An 18,280-nucleotide genomic window follows, 5' to 3' on the forward strand; every position below is an offset into this window, starting at 1 on the left:
GACAGGAGCACTTGGCTGGCTCAACTGGTAGAGCATGCGACTCGATCTTGGGGTGGTGAATTCAAGCCCCACATTGGGCAAAGAACTTACTTAAAAAAAAAAAAAGTAAGACAAACTCAAGTCCATCTTTAACAACCTTCAGGCTCCTAATCACTGTAAGAGGGAGAATTTAGGCATATATGTCAAAGAGCAATACCAAATAACTGTCCTTAAGAACAAAATGTATTAGTGTGTCATAGTACCACAGAGAAGGAAGAGGGAGTAGTGAAGATGTTAGGGGTTCTAGAAGCCTTTACTAAGAGGCATTTATTTATTCATTTGCCCAACCAGCCATTTAAAGGAGCAACACTATGTGACATGCCCTGTGCCCGGATCCAAGAACACAGAGATTAATCAGACATATTTAAAGCACCAAGGTGAGGGGCGCCTGGGTGGCTTAGTCAGTGAAGCGTCTGCCTTTGGCTCAGGTCATGATCCCAGGATCCTGAGATCAAGCCCCACATTGAGCCAGCCCCACATCAGGCTCCCTGCCTGCTTCTCCCTCTCCCTCTACCCCTCCCCCTGCTCATGCTCTCTCTTGCTATTTCTCTCTCTCAAATAAATAAAATCTTAAAGAAGGAAGGAAGGGAGGGAGAGAGGGAGGGAGAGAGGGAGGGAGGGAGGGAGAGAGGGAGGGAAGGACGGACCGACCAAGGTGAGACAGATAAAGAGAGAGTCAATCCTTGAAGGCAAGAACCACTGCTCTATGTGGAGGGTACGGCTGAATCTGTCCTCAATCCCAAGGACAGAGCCCAGAAACTCTCTCTCCAATCCTTCCAAACCCACACTGCCTCAGACCCACAGAGTTTTCCACTCTAAACTAATCGGGGAGCTTGCTCACCCCCCAGAGACATCGGGCCTTGTGAAGTGATACATAGGACAAATCTCACAGATACAGCCTCAAATCCCATCTCTGCCACTTAATCACAAGGTCACCGTTGGCCTGTAAAATGCACACAACCTCACAGTGACGATGTGGAGAAAATGAGACAATGTAAGGCACAGTCCCTCAGAGTGCCTATGTGTAGAAGGTGCTTCATAAATGTTTGACCCTTTTGAACCCAGCTCCCTTGGCAGGAGGGCTCATGCTGTGGAGAATGGTGTGTCCTAGATGAACCAGCCCCCAGCCTCTGAGTCCCAGAGACTTCTAATCTTAGCTCCCGCTCCTCAAGATGCCAGGTGGCTAGATGAAAGATGGGCGAGTCAGCGCCACACTGCTGAGTGCACACCTACCTGACCCACACCTGCGAGGGCGTGGCATTGCAGGGCACCAAGCGGAGAGAGAAGAAGCTGGATAGCAACACTATTAATGACATTTTCAGGCAGCATCATGGGTCACAAAGGATTCTTACCATCCATTATCTTATTGGAATCACATACTGCCCATCAAAGAAAACCCTACCCTATAAAGAAACTATTCCCTAGACACCTTCCCACTTGATGTCTCCCAAACTTGCCATATTTTTTGCCTCCTGCCTTTACTCATGATCCTTTTTCCTGGGATGCTCCTCCTTCTTTTCATCAGTAAACCTTGCTCATCTTTTAAAAACCAAGTTTCAGTTTCACCTGCTCTGCAAAGCCCGCTCCTGACACCCCGTCAGTCAGAATGAGAGCCATCTCTGTTTACAATCCTTCTAGTTTATCATCTTTGGGATAAAATCCAAGTTCCTCAGTATGGCAAGAATCTGGCTAATGCCTGTCATTCCCACCTCATCTCATCTCCAACCTCTCCCTCCCTGTCCCATTGTTACAATCTATGCTCAAGTTAAAAGAACCACTGACTTCACACATCACACATTCATTCCTTCACTGGCTATACCTTTCCCACCTCTGTCCCCAGGTTAACTCCTCTGCATCTCTCAAAATTCATCTCAGGCATCACCTCGTCTGGGCTGTGTTTCCTGGCATCCTAGGATAAGTCAAATTTTCTCCTCTTAAAATTCCAGGAAAAAAAAAAATTCCAGAGTATGCAGTACTCATCTCTCATCACAACACCTATTAGGACATGAATGTTCTTCTGCCTCACTAACATGTGAGCTCCTTGCAGGTAGAAAATTTGTCTTCATTATTAGTCTTTGCATATCCAGTACAGAGCAGACACAAAATATGTCTGGCAAAGGAAGAAAGAGAGAAAGAAGGAGAGTGGGGGAGAACAGGAGAACAAATAAGGGGAGGGTCACGAATCCTCATGTGGATCAGCCATTACGTCGAAAACCAATTGTTTCTGGGGCACCTGGGTGGCTCAGTCATTGGGCGTCTGCCTTTGGCTCAGGTCATGATCCCAGGATCCTGGGATCGAATCCCGCATCGGGCTCCCTGCCCCGCGGGAAGCCTGCTTCTGCCTCTCCCATGCCCCCTGCTTGTGTTCCCTCTTCTCACTGTGTCTCTCTCAAATAAATAAGTAAAATCTTAAAAAAAAAAAAAAAAGAAAGAAAGAAAACCAATTGTTTCTAATGCAATGCACATGCACAGACACGCACAGAGAGACTTGCATAAATAAACACAAACACCAGTTAGGTCACAGGCAAGGCCTTGGGAGCCAACCACCGATTCCTCCTTAGACAGGATGATTCAGAAGCTTATACCTGAAGCAGGGCTTTTCTCTCTCTCTGCGGGCTTGACCATTTCTGGTTGCTAGATGACCCACCCTTGCATTCTGCCTACCACCCTGTAGGGTCCAGATCAGCCTAGATTAATAGCATCTTTGGAGTCCCGATTATACTTCTGCCTCTGTTTCCACCTCCAGGTCCTGCATACTATGCTGTTGCCCAACCATTTGCTCTTAACCTTCTCTTTGATTCTTGACCTGGCTTACGGGCTTTCTCTCAACTCCTACGTCCTTGGCTCTGTGTTTCTCCCCTGCCTCCACTTCTTTTCATACACACAGACACATCTAAATACAGAAAGACACATAAAAATACAAAAAGGTGGGGCGCCTGGGTGGCTCAGTGGTTAAGCATCTGCCCTCCACTCAGGTCATGGTCCCAGGGTCCTGAGATCCAGCCCCGCATCGGGCTCCCTGCTTGGCAGGAAGCCTGCTTCTCCCTCTCCCACTCGCTCTGTGTTCCCTCTCTTGCTGTCTCTCTCTCTGTCAAATAATAAAATCTTTTAAAAAAATAAAAAGTAAATTTAAAAAGGCATAAAATGACATACACACACATGCAAAGAAACAAACACAAGGCACATAAACACAACTACACATACTGACACACACACACACACAGAAGTCTTACAAATCTACCTAATCCCTGTCATCACAGGATTGCAGTCCAGAACAAACAAAGCAGACTCACCAACAAAGAGGAGGGAAGGAAAACAACAGTCTGCATAGTGAGAAAGAATTTCCCTGTCTGTCAAAGCAAAGCACCGTCTGGGTTTTCCTGGAAACACGAGCGGTCCCATCTGGGGGAGCTGCTGCTTCATTCTGTATCTGGCCAAGGCACTGGGACAGATTGCAAACTAGGCCTACTCCCTCTGATGTGTAGCTCAGCTTGTCTGGCAACTGGTCCCCTGCCCTGAGTGCTGGCTGACAAGGCGTCTTCTCCTACCCCGGCTTGTTAGATTACCTCACCCTTATTCCTCTCGCAACTCCCACAGTCCTGTGCTCACCAGTATCACGGCCATGAAATGTGCTATTGTCACTGCCAGGTCACAGGTCTGCCACTCTCGCTAGCCTGAGGGCTTATCAACGGCAAAGAGTATCTTATTTTCATCTCTATTCTACAGATGAGGAAAGGGAGCCTCCAAGTTACTTGGCCTTACCAATTTACATTGCAAAATTTGGATTTGAATTCAGGTCAGCTTCCAAAGCTTACGCTTAGACTTTTAAAAAGGCAATGTCCAAATACTTTGTTCTAAGAAACTCACAAGAGTGTGGGCTGAAGGCATGAGCAAGGCTACAGAACTTGAACTCAATGGGAGTTGGGAGGTGAATGCTACAACCACCCTATAATTAAGTATTTACAAGAAAAAATGTGGACAGGTCATTCCCTTAGCCTAAGGACCAGGTTTCACCTGAAGAATGATGTCATTCACGGTATCACTCATCTCTGTTCTGTCCAAAAGGCCTGAGCAGACCTCAATCTGTGCTTTGCCTAGATTAGGGCAGGGGGTCAGAATGTTCTACAAAGCAGGAGATAAGATGGTGATTGCACCAGGAGGCTGGCAGGAAGCTAGAAGGCAAAAAACCAGAAGGATGCCGCCAAACTGTAACAATTCTTCAGGTCAAAGAAGAATTACTGTAGCAACAGACATGTCTACATAGAAACCTATGCTGAGGTTGTCTGAAAAACTGCAATTATTTCTTTTCTGCCCTATTTTGCATATAGTAAACCAAAGAAAGAAAGAAAAAGGCAAAAGCGCCCTGCTGTCAAAGCTGTTCAAAGAGGAAGAAAGGAAATCTATGTTCAGGATTGGGTCCAGGGACCAAGGGGAGAGCGCTGCTTCCCATGGGTCAGCATGGCAGCAGCGGCGGGAATCAGAGGGAGGCTCTGAGCACAAGGTGAAGCCAGGAGAGATAAAACCAGGGCTACTTAGCCAGCTGCCTCTGACATCTCCCCTCCTGGAGCTCCATATAGTAAGTGCCAAGAATTTGATTCAGGGTCCTGGTATGTGGGTGAGAGGGAATTACCACCTGGGTTCTCCCATAACTTTCTTGCCATCTTAGCTTTTCCATAAGTGACAGCTACAAAAAAGAAGAAGGAAGGAAAGAAGGAAGGAAGGAAGGAAGGAAGGAAGGATGGAAGGAAGGAAGGATGGAAGGAAGGAAGGAAAGAAGGGAGGGAGGGAGGGAGGGAGGGAGGGAGGGAAAAATAGAGGAAGGATTCTCCCAAAGAGGATGCCCCAGGGCTCTTCAGTCTGGTGTCCTCAAAAACCATCTATACCTACCCAGAAACAGGGAATCTAGCTCTCAGGTAGCTAACCAGGGATCTCTGCTTCCAGATACCATGGACACACAGACTTGGAAGACCCTCTGCATATCTGTCAAAGTTAGGAGTCAGGGAAATGGAGATAGAACTCAGCAGGGTTTTCAAAGTGTTTTCTATAGAGCCCTATGGGGTCCTAGGGGTTGGGCTACAGCAAGGCAAGTGGGAGGTGACCGCTATACCAACCAGTGTTGTAGTGACTCTTATTTTTTTAACATCTTTATTTAGATATAATTTACATACCAATTTAGTGTACAACTCAAGAGTGCTTAGCATTTTCAGAGGTGTGCAACCATCACCACAAGTTTAGAACATTTCCATCAGCCTCATGCAGATCTGAGTTGCAATAACCCCCAAAATGGATAACTATGAGCTAATTCAGTCTCAGTTTTCTTATTGGTTATATGAGAAAATTACTACCTATCCCACAGGTTTCTTTCTTTTTTTTTTTTTAAGATTTTAATTTATTTTTTGACAGAGAGAAAGACAGCGAGAGAGGGAACACAAGCAGGGGGAGTGGGAGAGGGAGAAGCAGGCCTCCCGCCGAGCAAGGAACCCAATGCGGGGCTCGATTCCAGGACTCTGGGATCATGACCTGAGCCGAAGGCAGACGCTAAACGACTGAGCCACCCAGGCGCCCCTATCCCACAGGTTTCTTGTCAAAATTCCGTGTGAGAGTGTAGGGAAAGCCCCCAGCACGGGCCTTGCGGGTGGGAGCAGGGGGAGAGGACATAACACTTGTACCACAATGAACAAAACCACAGGCCGGGCACTTTCTACACGTGCTTTCATTTCGTATTTGCTAGAATCCTTCAAGGCAGAGACTACTGCCCCCATTTGACCATGAGGAAATGAAAGCTCACAGAGATTTAAGAAACTTTCCAAGGTCATACAACCAACAGTTGGTGAAAGGGCACCTGAACCCCTCATCTTTCTTGCTCCAAAGCCTGTGCATACTTTCACTCAGTCACATAGCCTTTCAGACTTCTGTCTTTTTTTTTCTCTTTTCTTTATCTCTGCCCTCCTTGTACATGTTTTTCTCTAAGTCTTTCCTATTATTTTAACTACAGGGATTTTACCTCCATCCAGATTCTGTATGTGACTCACAGCATTGGGTAGAGGGCTAGGGAAGGAGTCACAGAGGTCAGACATACACATCATACACTAACGAAGCAAGGCTGTATCTGGATCCTAGACCCCAGCACTCTGAGACACAGCCCGCCACTGACTCAGCCACCATCCTGGCCGGGAACTCACAAATCCAAAGCACCCTGTCCCCATGCCACTGACCAGCCAACCTTGTACTCTTGCTCTGCCCTACGGAAACAATTCAAGGGGCACTTGGTGATAAGATAGGATCATTGCCTTCAAATCAAATTTCAAAAATACTTAACGCATCACCTTTATGTGTAAGGCCCTGTACCAGGTACTGTGGGAGAAATAGTGATGAATAAGACCCGATTCCTGGCCCTGGAGGCACTCACAGTCTAGTAAGACAGACAACTAATTACAATACAGAGCAGAGCGATATGCCAAATGAGAGATTCATGCCAAGTACTCTGGAGCATGGAAGAGGAAAAATTACTTCCCACTGTAGGGAAACAAGATTTCTAGGAGAAAACATTTATTCTAGGCCAGTAGTCCTCAACCAGGAGCACTTCTTCGTTTTTGTTGTTGTTGTTGTTGTTGTTTTAAGATTTTATTTATTATTTATTTGAGAGAGAGAGAGAGCACAAGCATGAGAGGGGAGGAAGGGCAGAGGGAGAGGGAGAAGCAGGATCCCCGCTGAGCAAGGAGCCCAATGTGGGACTCAATCCCAGGACCCTGGGATCATGACCTGAGCCCAAGGCAGATGCTTAACCGACTAACCACCCAGGCATCCCAACCAGGGGTACTTTTATTCCCCAGGGCGACTGACAATTGGCAAGAGAGACATTCTGGTTGTCACAACTTTGGGGGAAAGGGGTGACGGTGGAGGTTTGCTGCTACCCATATCCAGTGTATAGAGGTTGAGGATGCTGCTAAACATCCTACAATGTACAAGATAGCTCCCCACAACAAAGAGTCATCTAGCCCAAAACGTCACTAATGCTGATTTTGAGACCCCTGACCTAGGCCTGTGTGGACAGGTGGAATTTTTACAGGCAAATGGAAGGCAGAGAGATGCTGAGATGAAAATTTATCTAAAGCAAAGGCAGGCGCCTGGGTGGCTCAGTCAGTTAAGTATCTGCCTTCAGCTCAGGTCATGATCCCAGGGTCCTGGGATCAAGCCCCACGTCGGGCTCCCTGCTTAGCAGGAAGTCTGCTTCTCCCTCTCCCTCTGCTCCTCCCTCTGCTCATGCTCTCTCTCGCGCTCACTCTCTCAAATAAATAAAATCTTAAAAAAAAAAAAAAAAGAGCAAAGGCACAGTGATGGGATATAAAGAAACATGTTTGAGATGGTTGTAGCCTAAAGTAAGGGAATACAGTGTAATGTGAACTAGTCAGGAAAGCTAAAGGCAGATTGTGGGAGCAATGAAGGGCCGGTTAGAGTTTAGATTGATTTAGTAAGTAAACGCAGGCCACTCTTAAGTTCCATCATCTCCAAAACACAGTAACACCTAGCTCATAGAGTGGTTGAGCATTAAATGAAACTGTATATGCAACAGCTAGAACAGGGCTTGGCACACGGTAGGGATGCTCCTTTTCCACTGCACTCCCTTTACAAGGTAGAAGTAATGATCAAAGTTGTGCTTTAGTAATTCCAGTAACAGTGCAAAAAGACAAACTTACAGGCAAGGTAATATAATCAAAACCATTAGGGCACAAAGCAAGACATTCTAATTATGTGCTAAATTGAGTTGCTTTGGACTGTGTGCTATGGGAGTTAGTCCTGGGATGAGAGAGAGATCAGTGCGGGGTGAGAAAGTCAGGGAAAGTTCATGAGAAGTGAGCCTGGAGCATTCCAGGAGATACCTAAGACTGATATGGACAGGGCCGAGGGCTGAAGGGGCGGGTAGAAATTAATCCCAGCCAGGGAGAACTAGCTGAGCAAAGAAAGGGCACTGCAACAAGCATGGAATGAGTCTGAGACAATGAGGGCCAGGGCCAGATAAGAGTGGTAGGAGGTACGTCCAGAGAGTCTTAAGAAAGACCAAGGCCAGATTTGAAGGGATGGAGTGCTTGGCACAGGAAGTCAGGTGGAATCAGAAAAGAAAATCACGCAGGACATAGGAAACCAAAGTGTGACTTGGGAAGATCATGGGCAGCATGGACAACGTGGCTGGTAGAGGGGAAACTAGAGGCAAGGGAGCATGGAGAGGTGTCCACAGCTGTCTGGATACGGAAATAAGGCCCAAAGCCTGAGGCGGGAAAGCAATTCTTAGTAATCATGCTAGTACTTCTGGGCATAACGAAGCTACTCACCCGCATCCCACTTAGCCCAGGCAGGCCAGAGCACTGGCTATGTGCATGAAGCCCATGGGGCTTCTCTCCCTCCCTACATACCACTTCCTATCAAGTCCAACTCCTGCTGGCCTCTGGATTTTCCAAGTGGAGCTGCTCCTCTCAAGGTTTAGTTCCCGCAGCCCACACAGCCCTCCAGGACCCAGCAGGCCCCGTGAGGGGACAATGCAAAAGGGGGAAAGCAAATCAAGAGTCAGATGCTTAACCGACTGAGCCACCCAGGGACCCCTGTGCCAGAAACTTTCAACAGAACTTTTCTCACTGAGTTCTGGCAATAACCTTGCAAGGGTAGGAATCACTAACCACCATTTTACCTAAGAAAACTAAAGGGGAAGTCACTATACTGTAATCGCAGTTCTTCCTAATTTCAGAATTTTACTCATTATTTAATCACCTGTGACATACAGACTACTAGAATGCAAGCTCTATAAAAGCTGAAATCTTCTCTGTTTTGTTTGCTATAGAATCTGTAGCCCTATAATGGTGCCTGGCACATACAGGTATTCAATAAAAATCTGTTTAATGGCTGGATAAATGCCCTTGATTTCCCATGTAGGCTCCAGAGAAGAAAATAACACTGCTCTCAAAGTGTCAGGTCAGGTCGAAGGGACAGTGGTTGTAGACAGCCTTTCTCTGTCTACTTCAGACTGTCCAGACAACCTGACAGGACCATCCCCCTACAGCAAATCCTTTACCCATGGGCAGTGTTCCCACCAGAAGTCTCAGCAGAACACAGGCCATGAATTTCCACACTGGTGGGCTGGTCGAACTTCCTCCCAGCCTTGCAAGAAGGGTACCACTGCCAATATTCCCATCTTGTTCATCTGAAGGGCCCCCAATCCACAACCTCTGCCAACTCAGACTGAAGCAAGCAAAGATAGTACTTGAGCAGCCAAACTGGCTGCCCCACAAGCAACTGATTATATATTTTCTATAAAATGCCTGCTAAGTCTCAGCTTGCCATAAATCTAATTTCATAGCTCACAGCAGAGTAAAGACAGCAATTAGAAATGGGGATGATCAAAGAAGAGACAGAGAAATTATGAGAAGAAATCACAACAATGGATATAGGAATCTAGGTACTGGGGTAATCGTGTAAGAGGCCCTGAAGACATGCTTTGAATGATCCAAATAAAGTCACCACTCTGTTCACAATAATCTGTAAAAAGAAAGACTTATTTCAAAAATGGTTAAAATGTTAAGAGCTCTAGAACTGAGGTTATAGTTTAGTCATCTGAAAAACTTACTGATATGAGGCTGAATAAATGAGGCCTCATAGGGTATCCCTTCAGACTTGCACTAAGATCCTTGGGGAATCAGCAGGGCTTTTTAAGTGGTCATGAAAAGCTCAGGTCCCTCATGGCCAGCACAAGCACAGTTTAATCTCTCACGTCTCAGTGCCCAGTAGCCAATATCTAAGCTCTGAGCTGTCCACCCAACACTCTAGTTAGAACCTGACCTCCAAGGTTGTCTCATATGTTTAGACTGACTTAAACACACACACTTTGCTACCACTGCTTTCTCTTTCGAAGACAGGTGCTTGTGACTGATCATGAAAACCCAGACTGGCAGGCCCCCCTCACCACCAGAGGCCTGAGACTGCAGGGGGAGCAGCTGAAGCTAAGGCAAAGGCAGGAGCTACACTGAAAAAGAACAGCTCACCACTGGCACAGAGAAGAGCAGGGTGACAGCTTTTGTGTTATTTTAGAACAGTTTGTGCTGATGAGCTTTTTGTTGTGGTAACATTCCTCTAAAAAGAACATTTTCTTCCTCCCCTCATTGACAAAGCAATCAGCAGAAAGTGAAAAAAGGAGCAGATGATGAAGATATCCAGGAATTTGTAGATCTTGGATCATATCACCTTCTTAACTGGTATGCCATCCATCCCCTAGTCCTGTGGCCAGGCCCCCGGAGAGAGATCAGGAAACCTCTAGGCCTCATCTGCCTCCAGGAACACGGTTCTATTCTCAGCGCAGGCAAATAAAATTTGGGACCTCTGAGGGCCAGTGCCGCTTCTAGATGCAACCAAAAGTTCAGATACCTTCATCGCGGTTGCTGTCCTTGCTCAAGGACCTACAGTTGCCAGGTTCAACAAGTAGACCTTGCTCAGCCAGGCTGTCTGGGTCCCCACTTTCCTTTTCAGATTTTTGTCCTGCAGTCTTCCACCACGGAAGCTCTGTCCAACCAAACCCACCCACCACGCTCTTACTACCTCCACATCTGTACTCACACTGGTTCCCTGCTTACTCAGGCTGCCCCATTCCTTCCACTCCACCCGAACGTCTACTTTTGCTCCAGGAGGTCTATTTTTGTCCTCTTATAAATTCCTTAGACATTATCTAATTCAACCGAATGCAAGGATCCCCTCTGCTAACTAATCGGTGGAGTGCTATATTCTACCTGCCCATCTTCAGTGACAGGGAGCTCACTACATACCTACCAAGGAAGGCTCTTCTATGACAAGATGGCACTGGTGACGATTCTTTATTCTAAATGAATATGCCCATATTTTACTTTTCTCACATTGGTCCTGGTTCTGCCCTTAGCCTAAGAGAAAGAGTACACCAGTACTTAACAGCATGAGCTTTGAAATCAGATCTGTGCTCATACACAGTGTGTCCTTGAACAAGCCTTTCCAAGGCTCCAGTCCTTGACAATAATACCAACTTCAAAAGGCTATTAAGAAAGGTAAAAGAGTTAATTATGCAAAGAGCTTAACACTGTGCCTGGCACGGAATAAGAACTCAATAAATGCTAGCTAGAGCTGCACTTTTCATCGCCTGCACCATCGTTACTTAACTCTGGTTCCTCCACTCCTAATGTATTTGAAGACAGAAATTTTATTTCCCAGATCTTTTCTTTTCCAGGCTCCCGTTTCTCCACTAGACTGTAAATGATATGAGGACAGACGCGTGTGTCCTCTTTACAGGCCCATGTCTACCACAGTGCCTGGCACATACATAATACTAATAAATAACCAAATTCTATTGAATGTCTCCATTTCATAGTTTCCATGCCCTTCATCGTTCACTCCTTCCCGTACAGGTTCTCACTGTTCCAGGTGCTTCTGACAACATGAGATTCAAAACTGAACTCAAAACTTAAAAGGTGGGCTGACAAGCAGGGTGAAGAGACTGGGCTTACCTCTCCCTCGTGACATACACCATATCACTATTAAAGATCTGGCATAACTTGGCAGCTTCACCAAACTGCTGGCTCGTGTTGAGCTTGAAATCAACTGAAACCTTTACATCTTTTCACAAGTGATGACTTCGTACTCTGGGCTCTGTGGAATTGGAACTGTAGTGATGCCAAAAGGTGAGACAATAACAGAGCTTTTTCCATCTAGAGATTCCTCTCACTCCTACTATCTGGACTACTCAACCGGCTCCCAGCAACTGGAGGCCCGCAGTGCAATTCAGAATGATCTTTCTAGGAACATGTGTTTCTTCCTCCCAAACAGAGTATAAACTCCCAGAGGGCAAGATAAGGACCGCCTTGACTTCTCTCCTACATGCCGACACAGGGCTGAGCACATAGTAAGTACAGACGGATGCCCCCTCTGTCTGCAGCGGGATTACAATAAGGAGTCAGGGGAACTGTAGAGACCGACCTCGAGGCTCCCTCTCCCTCTCAGACAGCACAGCTCAGTCAGTGTTGTGCTTCTAGCTGGTAGGCAGATGGGAGCCAGTCCAGGCAGAGACACAGACATCAGGCCTGCACCCGGACCAGCAGGGTCCTATAGGGCTGTTCTGCTGAGAATCACCTCCCTTCGCAGGGAGGAGCTCCTAGAGAACAAGCCAACATCAAGAACATCTCTCCACGGGGAAGAGTGTCTAGACAGCTTTTAGAGACTGTCCACACAGGAAGAGAAGAGAGCCACGGCAGGGTGAGAGAGCTCACCTCATCGCTTTCTTCCACATCCACATCGCCATTGGCATCATCGTCCATCAGCTTGTGGATGCTGCGGACTGCATCGAAGCTGAGCTTCTCATCCTCACTGTGGCACAGGGGCTTGTCAATCCGGCAAAACTCTGTACAGGAAAAGCAAGAGACAACATTACTGTGGGCCGCCACTGGCCTTTACTACCCACCTGTCCCAGGGTCCGTAGCTTCCAGCAGCTAAAGCCTCATGTAGCCACTTCACTGGCTATTTGTACAGTAAGAAAACTGTTTCATCCAGTCTTCAACCTTCTCCCCAAATCTCCCCCATTTAGGGACAATGCTTTATTATCCTAATCTTTCCCTGCTGGCAGGGAAGTCAAGCATAAGACCAGGAATACACTGGGATCTAGACAAAGAATATGAATAGGTAACTCACACAGAAAAAAATATAAATGAGAGAAAATACAAACAGCCAACGGACACAGGGAAAAAAGTTTAGCCTTACTAGTAAGTGAAGAAATACATGTTCAAACAAAATACCATTTTTAGTCAGTCGATAAATAAATGTGCATTAATACAGTCTTTCTAGAAACAGGAACACAGCCCATTCCCTGCAGTGCCAAAATAATACGTATTTTCCTTCTCATTCACTTTGTCACTGCTGGGAGTAGCAGAGTGCCAGCCACGGGCTAGCTGCAGAAAGCCTTCACATGCGGAGCCTGCCCACAGCGAGTTACAGTCAGCGATAGCCATCAGGCACCCACGGTCCTGAGCACATCAGCTGCAACAGTGTGGGAGGCCCGCAGTGCAGCTTCCCCCACCACCGACACACAGCCATGTAGCACTAAAGCCAACACAAGAGCTGAGGCCACCTAACCCTCTCTTGGAACCCCGGGAAATACTATGCATACAGCAGAAAGAGCCTGGCATCTTGTCTTAGCTCTACCGTGTGACCCTAGGGAGGTCACTTCCCTTCTCCGGCCTCAAGCTCACTAACTGAAAAAGACATTGTAAGTGAAGTTTCCAGTATGTCTTCCAATTCTTAGATTCTAAAATTCCCCTTTCCTTTGACCCTGATCTTGATAACTTCTCTCCAGCAAAAACTCCTCAGATCACTCCCAAAGAAGAAGCTGTCACAGGGGCACCTGGGTGGCTCAGTCGTTGAGCGTCTGCCTTCGGCTCAGGTCATGATCCCAGTGTCCTGGGATCGAGCCCCGCATTGGGCTCCCTGCTCCACGGGAGGCCTGCTTCTCCCTCTCCCACTCCCCTTGCTTGTGTTCCCTCTCTCGCTGTGTCTCTCTCTGTCAAATAAATAAATAAAACCTTAAAAAAAAGAAGAAGAAGAAGAAGAAGAAGAAGAAGAAGCAGCTGTCACAGAAGAGAAAGCAAGGACAGGGTAAAGAAGCTGCTGCTGTGAAGCCTTCTAGAAGGCACTGGTCAAAGACCTGTCTGCTGATCAGAAACACTGACAGCACAGGACAAGTCACCTCTCTCTCACTGGCTAGTTGTTCAAATCCTTTTCAAAATGAGGGAAGGGCTATAAATGTTAAATGCGGAAAATGTCCCAGTTGTGACTCAATAAAAACATGTTGGATACTGGAGCTCACAGATGTTAACTGATGTGTCCAAAGTCAAAGACAGCTGAAGAGCCACAGCGAGAGCCCAGGTCTATTGACTCCCAGGCCCACACTTCACCTGTCCGCCTTTATGCCAAGGCGCCCAAACAGCTTTAAGTTGGGTTTCATCTTCTGGAAGTCACAGATGGTAAAAAGGACACTGAAGAAATGGCTTCATAGAAGACAAAAAGTAAGATAAATAGTATACATGCCAAAGAAATATCTCCATATAATCTTATATTCTTCTACATTTGTCTTACAAGTTGAAGTGGAGAGTGGAGGGTGGGGTGAGGCAGTGGTGGGTACCCAGGGAAAGAGAAGAATGCAGCCAAAGATTAAGGCATTGTTTCTCAACTTCCTCACCAATAAGAGCTCTTGGCATGATTATTTCATTTATGGACTCCTATCCATGAACTACCTATCTAAACGGAATTGCAGTTAAGTACTGACTGGTTCATAGATGGAAGCACACAGCCCTGGGGATTAGCATTACCAACATAACGCTTTCCTGCCCTTATTCCTGTTTTTGTGTTCATCAAAGGCACATATAATTGCCTATCAGAATAAGAAAAAAAAAATTTTTAATTGCCTATCAGAGATTTTTGATCAGCCTCTGATGTGCCCATTTAAACAACATTTATTGCGTGTTCTTTATATGTCAGGCTCTGTAATCAGCATGGGGCATAAAGAGATGAGTCAGATCTCATCCCTGCCCTCAAGGAGCTTAATTATAAATGTAGGGGAGAGAGGTGATTAAAACACTACATGCTAATTACCATGATAGAAACAATCAGGATTACCCTAGGGGTCAGCAAACGTTTTCTGTAAAAGGCCAGACAGTAAACATTAGGATTTATGAACCAGATAGCCTCTGTTACAACTACTTTATCACTGAGCACAAAAGCAGCCATAGACAAAACCTCAGTGCATGAGCTTAGCCGTGTTCCAAGAAAACCTTATTCACAAGAACAGGTGGTGGGCTGAATTTGACCCCTGGGTCACAGTTTGCTGACCCCTGTTCTAGAAAACCACAGGTAGCACACCAGAACCACATTAGGTTGACAGATTTTTGACCCAAAGCAAAGAAACTCAATCTTTTCATTAGCCTGTATCCACACACAGGTCTATCATAAGTAAAGCACAGCTTCTTTTTTTTTTTTAAGTTTTATTTATTTAGGTAATCTCTACACCCAACATGGGGCTCCAATCCACAACCCCCAAATCATAAGTCTCATGCTCTTCCAACTGAGCCAGCCAGGTGCACCAAAGCCTAACTTCTAAAAGGCTTTTTTTAAATGCTGAATGAACTAGTTCACTGAGCTCTAGGGCTGTGGGGGTCTCCAGGCTGGGCACCGTTGGCCTTAAGGTCAGCCAGCCCCTTTCTTGAAGGCCTATGGCAGGTCCAAGAAGTCTGGGCTTCAAACACTAGGCTCTGGTTTGTAACCTGATCAGACACACAGGTGACCTTTGCTGCTGGCATCATCTGGCATAGAGAAGGATTAAAGGGACTGAGGATAAAGGAGTACAAAATCTTGATGTCCCATAAGGCCATAGAACCCTGTTCAGAAAAAGCACGTTAGCCAAAATTCACTAATGACTCCTGCCTACCAAGCATTTCCTAGGCTGTCTCTCTCTCCTTCCTGAATCTATCATCTCTTATATATTCCGATCTGCCAAGGCTTCCCAGAACCATCTGGAAATACCTTAGAAGATCCAACCATTTAGCAACACATTAGTAAGAGCCCTGGACTTGGAGTCAGAACACGTATGTCAAAATCCTAGCTCCATCAGTTACAACTATATGATGTTGGACAAGTTGTTTAACTTCTCTTAGCTTCCAATATCTCATTTGTAAAATGAGGATAATTATATCTGCTTACATGGTTTTTGCAAAAATTAAGGGTTTTTGCAAAAATTAAGACCACATTTGTTCAAACACCTAGCATAGGGCATGCATAAAGTTGACAATCAATACATTCGTAGTTTCCTTCTTTCCTCCCAGAGCAGCAGGTGAACAGCTCCCATCCTCTGCTAATCAACCACTCTCCCTGTCAGACTATGAAGAATCAAATATAGGATATACAGTCCAATCAGATCAATCAGCATATGTTCTAGATGAGCTGGCAAGTGATGACAATGGCCTATATTCCCACAACATTTATTTGTCTATCGCTGATAACATTCATCATACTGTGTTGCAGTTCTGTCTGTCCTCCCCATCAGACTGTGATTTCCAGAAGGGCTTGGGACAATGTCCCCAGCCCCAAGCAAAAGCCAGGTTCCTGATAGATGCTCAGGAAATGTTTTTTGATGAATAAATACCAACTAACAATTATGTGTAGGATTTCTCTAGGCAGAAAAGAGAATTCTAAGTAAAAAGAATAGTATAAGACCAGGTTTTTAAATTGTTTGATCTCAGGGACCCTGTATACTCTTGAAAATTGAAAATTCCCAAACTGATATTTACCATATTAGAAATTAAAATAAAAATTCTAGTAGCAATTAATTCCTTTTAGACCACTAAATCTCCTATACATTAATATAAATAACATTTTTTATGAAAAATAACTGTTTTATGGGAAAAAAAGTTTTCTGAGAAGGGTGGGATTGTTTTACATTTTTGCAAATCTCTTTAATATCTGGCTTAATGGAAGATGGCTGTAGTCTTATATCTACTTCCACATTCAATGTGTTGTTTTGATCCAAGATCAAAACAGGTATGTAGTTGGAAAAGAGAAGAGTATTTTAATAACCTTTCAGATAACTGTGAACATTCTTCTGTAATATTACATCAAAACTCAACAAGTGGTAGGTTTATTAAAGATTAGTTGCAGTGTGAAATTTGAAACTATCTGGATGAACTTTTTGTACTCTATTACGTTAAAATCTATTGCTTTGTCTTGCACTTTGAATAATCTTTTATCCAGGCGTGATTTTGTAACATGATGCACTGATCACATGGAAACTAGTGATTCGATGAGTTAGGCAGAGCTTCTGATTTTGACCCATTTCATCTATACAATATCAAAATAATCAGTTATTAGTATCACCACTAATTTCATCAGGAAACTTTTATTATTTATTTATTTATTTGAGAGAGAGATTGAGAGAGAGCTTGGGGGCGGGGGGCGTGGTGCAGAGGGAAAGAATCTCAAGCAGACTCTGCACTGAGCATGGAGCCTGATGCGGGGCTTAATCTCACAACCCTGAGATCATGACCTGAGCCAAAATCAAGAGTCAGACACCCAACCAACTGAGCCACCCAGGCACCCCTATTTTTTTTAAGTAGCCTCCACGCCAAGCATGGAGCCCAACATGGGGCTTGAACTCACAATCCTGAGATCAAGACCTGAGCTGAGATCAAGAGTTGGACGCTTAACCAACTGAGCCACCCCAGTGCCCCCATCAGAAAAGCTTGAAATCTGGGGAAGCTGTCAAGCTCACAGTGGCAGATACAAGTTTTCCACAATTCTAAGTTTTAAATAAAAGCTAGAATTTTATCATTGGCAACAAATACTACCAGTTGTTTTCCTCTAAGTAGCAGACTCACCTCATTCATTTTCAAGAAAAGATCTGCCAAATAATTAGTTTGAGTAACTATAGTTTATCTGTCAGTTATTCTTTCAAATAAAAATAGTGTTCCCTGGGGCGCCTTGGTGGCTCAGTTAGTTGTCTGCCTTCAGCTCAGGTCATGATCTCAGGGTCCTGGGATTGAACCCCACATCGGGCTCCCTGCTCAGTGGGGAGCCTGCTTCCCCCTCTCCTCCCTGCTCGTGCTCTGTCTCGCTATCTCTGTCTCTCTCTCTCAAATAAATAAATAAAATATTTTTTAAAAATAGTGTTCCCTGAAGAAAGGAGGTAGTTCAACTTGCAACTCGATGGCACAAACACTCTTTCTTGAAATAAACATCAAACTTCTACCTGCAGCAAAAGTGCTTTATGCATATTTCCTATTTCATCACACAGAATACTAAAGAGACATGTATTCGTGTGATACAATTTAATAGAATTCATACACTTTTACTTATATATTTTTTTTTAATTCTTTTTTAAACAGAGCGCATGGAGGTGAGAACAACAGTGACCACCCGCACGGTTTTGTGGCTCTGCTCTGACTCCTGATAAGGAACCAACAGTTTTACCTAACTGCTTTCGTGCCATTGGTGCAAATGTAGACACGGTGAAAAAAAAAGCAAGTAACATCTTAGCATTATTATTAAAATGTCTTTGACCTTTTGGACCCCTGAAAAGATCTTGGTGACCCCCAATGGTCTGCAGACCACACTTTGTTAATCACCGGCAGGCAAAACCACAGTCTTTCCCTCATGTCCCAATCTCCTCCCCTTTCTCCAGGCAGAGCTAATCACCGAC

At 45.2% G+C, this 18,280-nt stretch overlaps 1 protein-coding gene across 4 annotated transcripts in view; it reads right to left on the bottom strand.

The window, feature by feature from the left end:
- STIM1 (stromal interaction molecule 1) overlaps window positions 1-18,280 on the bottom strand; it is a 186,763-nt gene that overhangs the window by 70,090 nt on the left and 98,393 nt on the right. For all 4 annotated transcript variants that reach the window (XM_034995408.1, XM_034995409.1, XM_034995410.1 and 1 more), the window contains exon 2: window positions 12,312-12,442. In XM_034995408.1, coding sequence (XP_034851299.1) covers window positions 12,312-12,442 — 131 coding nt within the window. The remainder of the gene's footprint in view (window positions 1-12,311; window positions 12,443-18,280) is intronic.

The sequence above is a fragment of the Mirounga leonina genome, unplaced genomic scaffold (genome assembly GCF_011800145.1).
Source record: "Mirounga leonina isolate KUSES-001 unplaced genomic scaffold, KU_Mleo_1.0 Mir_92, whole genome shotgun sequence".
NCBI lineage: Eukaryota > Metazoa > Chordata > Mammalia > Carnivora > Phocidae > Mirounga > Mirounga leonina.